General features: G+C 50.7%; 1 protein-coding gene across 1 annotated transcript in view; it reads right to left on the reverse strand.

The window, feature by feature from the left end:
• RASGRP1 (RAS guanyl releasing protein 1) overlaps nucleotides 1-5,105 on the reverse strand; it is an 80,103-nt gene extending 74,998 nt beyond the window's left edge. The window contains exons 1-2 of the mRNA XM_081048226.1: nucleotides 4,868-5,105; nucleotides 250-431 (exon numbers count right to left, since the gene is read on the reverse strand). Coding sequence (XP_080904352.1) covers nucleotides 250-431; nucleotides 4,868-4,902 — 217 coding nt within the window. The 5' untranslated portion in view covers nucleotides 4,903-5,105. The remainder of the gene's footprint in view (nucleotides 1-249; nucleotides 432-4,867) is intronic.
• Between the last annotated feature and the right edge of the window lie 996 nt (nucleotides 5,106-6,101).

The raw sequence follows: 6,101 nt of genomic DNA on the forward strand, positions 1-6,101 counted from the left end.
GTCCTAAGGAAAATGGGATGCAAACTCTCCTCAGTAACTTTTCTCACTTGAAATCACACCTCGCGTCACGACCTATTACACCCACACAGTCATGTGCCATAGGCACTGCACAGTCTCCAACATTTCAAAGGCTCAAAAGCTATTTTTAAAGCCAAAATACAATGTAGGTTGCTATTCTATAAAGTACTTTTTAAGGAAGAACAAAGTAATATAGCGATTTTTATACATGTGGGCAGTTAGCCAACTCACCAAAAGATTGAATGCAGCTGTCGATGAGATCGTCCAGACTGGCTCCTTTGGCTAAATGTCCCAGAGACACCATCATTCGGAACTGGGTGATCTGGGCCAGGCTGGGATGGGAGGGAAAGGGGTTTCGGGCTGGCTTCGTCTCTAGTTTTGCTTTAGGGGCAGCTCTGCAGCCATGAGGTTTCCTGGGGCAAAACAGAGGAGGCAGTGAGTGCAAGCAGAGCAGCCAGGGGACAAACAACCTGGCAGCGCAGTGCTCTGGAGGCAGATTGGAGAGGAAAGGAGTAGAGATAAAACAATTAATCCCGGGAGTTGGGCTGATAGAAGATATACCCCTCCCACTTGGCAAATACACCAAACGGACTGGTTGGCTGTTAAAGAGACATCTCCCAAGCAAATAACAAGGTGAGATTTCAGGGTTGCAACTAGGGCTCATCCTCCTGGGGTTTAGGAATGCTTTGGCCTGCTGTCTCCATTTCTCGAAGGGGAGAGGCAGAGGCAGGGCTGTTGGCCGTCCTCAGCTCCTAGTAGTAATTTTAAACTTTAGCCTCAAGGCCACTGACTTTGGCCTTAAGAATTAAGTTTCAGGTAGTCTCATCTTCAGCTAAACTGATTCATCTTGAGCAACACCCGAGATGCTATAGAAGGTCAGGTGGCCTCAGAAATATCTTCAAGGGCTTCGAGGATAAAGCCAGAGATGGAGGACTCATGTGCAGGGGGTGAGGAGTGGGGATGAGTGTGGTATTTAGATTTTAAGCTAGTCCCGCCTGTCTCACAGATGTTGGTTGGTTTTAAGATTCTGTTTTTCATGATTGATAGTAATCATTAGGAGCTATTTTTAGTCTTAAACATCATTCTGTCAAGTCCTTACTTGGGTTCTTACCTGTCGAAAAACAGAAACCAAAACAGAGCTTAGGAAAGCTTTATTCCAAAGCTGAAATGCCAAAGGACAAGCCTGGACCTGGAAATGGCATAGGAGACTGAGAAGTCACCTTTGGCCACTCTCATCTAGCTTTACCTTTGGCCATGACCTCTCAGTATAATTCAAGTTGTTTGCAAAATGATATATGAAGGTTAATGAAGCATTTTGTTTTCCTTTCCATTAAAAAAGATAAACACATGCAGATACATTTCTATAATCTTTAAAGGTTTAATAGTGATAGTTGTTGTTGCTGATAACTTTTATAGTTAATTCTCTTGTCCCTACTGTGGTTTGGTTATTTCATAGTTTACAAAAAGTCAAGAAGAAACAAGAAATATGCCTCAGATCCATAACTTTTGCTACTCACTATATATTTTAATGAACACATGATGGCATCAATTAATTAATAATGCTTATTCCATGACACTGTCATAGGCCATAGAAGACCAATGAGATCGTCTATGTGAAGGCGCTTTATAAACTGTAAAACATATTTGTTAGATGTGAGCTGTTGTATAAAGATCATCTAGCAGTTCCTTAAAACGAAAATCTGGTTGGAGAATCAGCCCCAGACCATGACAAAGACAACCCTATCGATCTTAAGTGTCCTGTGAGTATCAAGGGTAAGAAGTGGGATATTCTCAGAGGAGGGAGAACCAGTTCCAGGTCGAGGGCTGGGGAAAGCTTCTCTGACAAGATATAATCTCACCTAGAAGGGGCTGAAGAAGTGATGAGATCGAAATAAAATGCTGGGCACACATGGAATTTGGGAAACCAGCCGACTTATGAAAAGATTACCTAACTACGGGGCCACTCAGTACCCAGCCAGGCTTGTGGACGGAACACCCAGCCCTTCATGCTTCATTTCAAACTAGCTCCAAAGCCCTGGGCTGGCAGTGGCTGCTGGGCTGTTCCCACCTAGGGTGGGCCAATGACATCGAGTCAGCAACTGGCTATTGGGAGCCCGCTAACCCAGGCTATGATTTCTGAAAAGTCAAGTTGATGTTACACGACTTGATCAAGTTTCTTCTGGCTGTTACTGATTGTTACCCAGGCCCTATGATAGCCCCAGTATAGTATCAGTATCTGTACATGGGAGGACCTAATAATGGCCACCTGTGACACTGTGCTGGGGATCTTTAAAGCTTACGGCCCAGAAAGATATCTCCATTTCTTCAGGATGTTGAAACTGAGTCTAAAAGAGGCTAAATGACACAGCCAAGGCTGTACAACTCATATGTGCTAGATCTGGGATTTGTACGGGGCACCTCTCTGGCTCCATTTGTTTAATAAATATTTACTGTGTTTGGAACTGAGCATCAGAATTAGCAAGAGGGGCTGTAAAGGTCAATTCGACTTAAAACAAAAGTAACATCCTCCAAAAGCAGAGCTGCTAACATAGAGACTGACTCTCAGGCCCGAGGCCTTCTGCGGGTCCCTGGAACCGTTCTCAGACCCCAGAGCTGGATGGACTCTTCATGGTCATTTTCCAAACCGTTCAACTAGAGGTGTGGAGGTCCAAGTTCAGAAGGGCAATGTGACTGGTCACAGGTGCTGAGACAGGTAGAAGCCAGGCCACCTGTGCCCATGCCGTGCCCCCCAGCTGGGCTCCCTCCCCTTCCAGGAAACACTGACAACAATCTAAACCAGGGGCTGGTTGTTAGGTTGGGATTAACTAGCTTTCTGCCTTAGCTACTATCTTTTTACCCAAAGCAGAGTTGGGAAAGGAAAAAATAATGTCCTTCTTGGTACAAGTCTCATTTTCTCTTAGGCCTTCTGCATTACTTCTTCCTGGCCCCTGGAGAAGAGGCACTTGTAAGAAGAGGCTGGGCCCCCACATACAGATCTTCCCTCTGGGGCTGGGAAATGTCTACCTGTCTCTCAGCTGAAGATCCAAGGAAAACTCCATTTCTCTTTCAGTTGGTGGCATTTACCATTTGGACTCTGAAAACTGCCCTGGCTCTCATTCTAGAAATGGTTCCTAGTGTCAGCAGTAGGGGAAACCACTTTGGTTCACAAGGTGAGATGCTTTCACCAGAACTAGGAGGAACTGGGGTAGATTCAAGTAGAAAGAAAGAACTTGAAGGAGGAAGGGAGGGGAGGCTCAGAGATGCAATTTGGGAAGTCTGTAGCCCGGAGAGACTCGGAGAGCTTCGGCATGAGAAACCAGGGATTAGAAAAACTACTAAAAACCAAATTGCAACCTGAGAGGTCTAGGAAGAGGTGGGTAATCTGCACCATAAATAGGGAAACTCAGCTCTTCTGCTGTGCAGTCTCTTGATTGGCTGCTTTGTGACAAACCTTCAAATCATTGTTTCTTCTGGTGAAATGGCTGTAGATAAGGATTTACAAAATGTTTCATTATAGACAGGTCTTGAGGGTGTTTTAATCCATAGAACCAATAGCTTCTAGAGTGCCAAGACCAGGTTTTAAAGGATAGTAGCCAAGTGTTTCCTGACCAGTCCCCTGGTGAATTAAAAAAAAAAAAAAAAAAGAGGGGGGAGTGGCAAGAAAAACAAATTAACTTGAAGGTATTTTTGAGGCTAAACTTGGCTAAGGTCTCAAGTTTGCTGAAGGAGATTGTCAAAACTTGGAACTGGTTCAAGTGAAATCCTCTCCGGGCACAGGTACCTCAGAGGAGGTCACAATTTAAGGCTGAACTTTTTAGAGAATCTTCCATGACTTTCTTTGCAGTGGAAGATGGTTTTTATTGGCTTCTAGTGAGTCTTCCTTCCAGGCCTGTCCTCTCCCCACCCCCATAATATAGACTCAATTTAACTTACTAAAGCCTTTCCCCTCAATCTAGTGCAAGGTACAGTGCTGGACTCTAGGGGATACAGGGTGGGGTGGAGAGGTGCATACAGGGCTGAGAACCTTTAGCTCCAGAAAGTCCAGCAGGGCAAAGCTTCCTGCCTCTAATGGGCACGCGTGTGCAGGCTGGGCACGGTGCAGTCACACCGGAGTCCATGCGGATGGAGGTGGGAAGTGCACAATCTACCCAGCCCTATGCTGAACCCAGGCCCTCATCCAGCCAGTTGTCTGGTTTTGGCCCTTTGGGGGACAAACCCAAAGTTTCCTGGCCCCTCCAGGCCTTTCTCGTGCCAAGAGCCTTTTCACTCGGTTACTCTTGTTTCATCTTCTGTCACCCCAAGATCCTTCTAAAATATCTCTCTAGAATCACGGTGGGGTTTTGGAGAGTACAGGTTTCCACCCAGAATGTTGTATGGTTCGCTAACCTCGGCTTGCTTCCTGCAAGCACAGTGGGCCTTTCCGAGCCTTCCCGAGATCCGCAGGGCCGGGACAGGCCGCCAGGTGGCGGTGCCGGAGCCCCGCGCCCGCACCAGGTGCCGGCGACCGGGAAAGTCCGCGAGTGGGAGTCCCAGGTACGGGGCGGAGAGGAGGTCCATCAGTGCAATTCTGGAGCTCGCTGGGCGAACTCTGGCCACGCAGACCTCACAACGTAGCTCCCTCCCTACTTGCCGGGTGCCGCGTCCGTCCCTTGTGCGCGTCTCCCCGGACTTCAGCGGAGACCCCGGCCGGCCGCCGTCCGCACCCCAGAGGGCAACTTCCCGTAGGAAGAGGCGCCCGTGTGGGCCGCCGCACTTCCCATCCCCGAGAGATCTCAGAGGGCCGCTGGCGCAGCGGCCCCCCACCCAAGGATGGCAGTTGGCACTCCCGAGGGCCCGGGCCCCTACTCACCGCGGAGCCTCTCTCGCCTTGCCCAGGGTGCCCATGGCCGCGGCCGCGCTCCTGGAGCCGCCTCACCTCGGGCGGCGGGTCGGGCTCGGCTGGGCGCAGCGCATCGCCGCCGCCGCCGCCGCCTGCAGAGCCCTGCGCCCCGGGCCTCCCCACCCCCGGGCCGCCCACCCGCCGCTCTCGGAGCCGGGTGAGCCTGCCCGACGCGCACCCGCAGGCACAAACTTTGTGCGCGCGCGCCCTCTCGCCTTCATCCGCGCGCGCACACACACACTCGCCCGCACGAACCACCTGACACACTGATGGTATCGGCTGTAGGAAGTGTGGGGCGCTCGTCAGCAGCTCTTCTCCGAAACGTGCCCCGGTACTCGGTAGGGTCCGCAGGCCAGCGCCTCTCGCGGTCCTCGCCTTCTACCCCTGCCACCGACCGCTTCCAGCCCGAGAGTGCCTTCCGAAGGGAAGCTGAAGGGCTGGGGAGGCCCCAGGCGCCCTGGACCCCACCACACCTGTGCTAGGAGAGCAGGTGTGCGCCCGACGGAATCCGCTTCGCCCGGCGGGTCTCGGGGGGAACCCCGCCCCCCTGCCGTCCCGCATTTCAGTCCCGGCTCTCGAGGACCCCTGGTGCCCTCGCAGGCCTCTTTCGTATATCAGAGCGCAGAGCCGGGGCGGGGTGAGGAACTAATACACAGTGGTGGATTTGCCTTAGCTTACGTCTTTGGGGGTCTTCTTCGTAGCAATTTGCAAGACTGGGCTAGAGATAGGTGCACTGTACCCTGCAAGAGGCGGCGGGTTTGGAGGCGCGCTCTGGGGCGTGATCTCCCACCGCTGCCTGGCTTCTGTGGGTGTCGGAGATGTGGGGCGGGGACATCGAGGTGGGGAGAACTTTCTTAGAGCAGACCTGGCCAGGAATGGCGGCCTACCCCTGCGTCCAAGTGAAGATAACAAGGAGAACTAATGTCGATTGAGAGTACTGTGCTAAGTGCTTTCTGTGCATTGCCTCGTTTAATCCATCTCCCTCAAATACCAAGAGGTCATTAATTTGAAGACGAGAAAATTAATGTTTCCAAAATAATATACCTCCCATTACATAACTAGTAAACAGCTGAGAGAACTATGACTGGGCTGAGATCTGACTCCCTGTAATCACTGCTGGACTGTCCAGATAACTCACCCATTATTGTCACATGCCATAACCACAATAATAGGTCTCTTCCCAGCTATAATGTGTTGGACCTTG

Source organism: Rhinolophus hipposideros, assembly GCF_964194185.1.
Source record: "Rhinolophus hipposideros genome assembly, chromosome: 5".
In the NCBI taxonomy this organism is placed as follows: Eukaryota; Metazoa; Chordata; class Mammalia; order Chiroptera; family Rhinolophidae; genus Rhinolophus; species Rhinolophus hipposideros.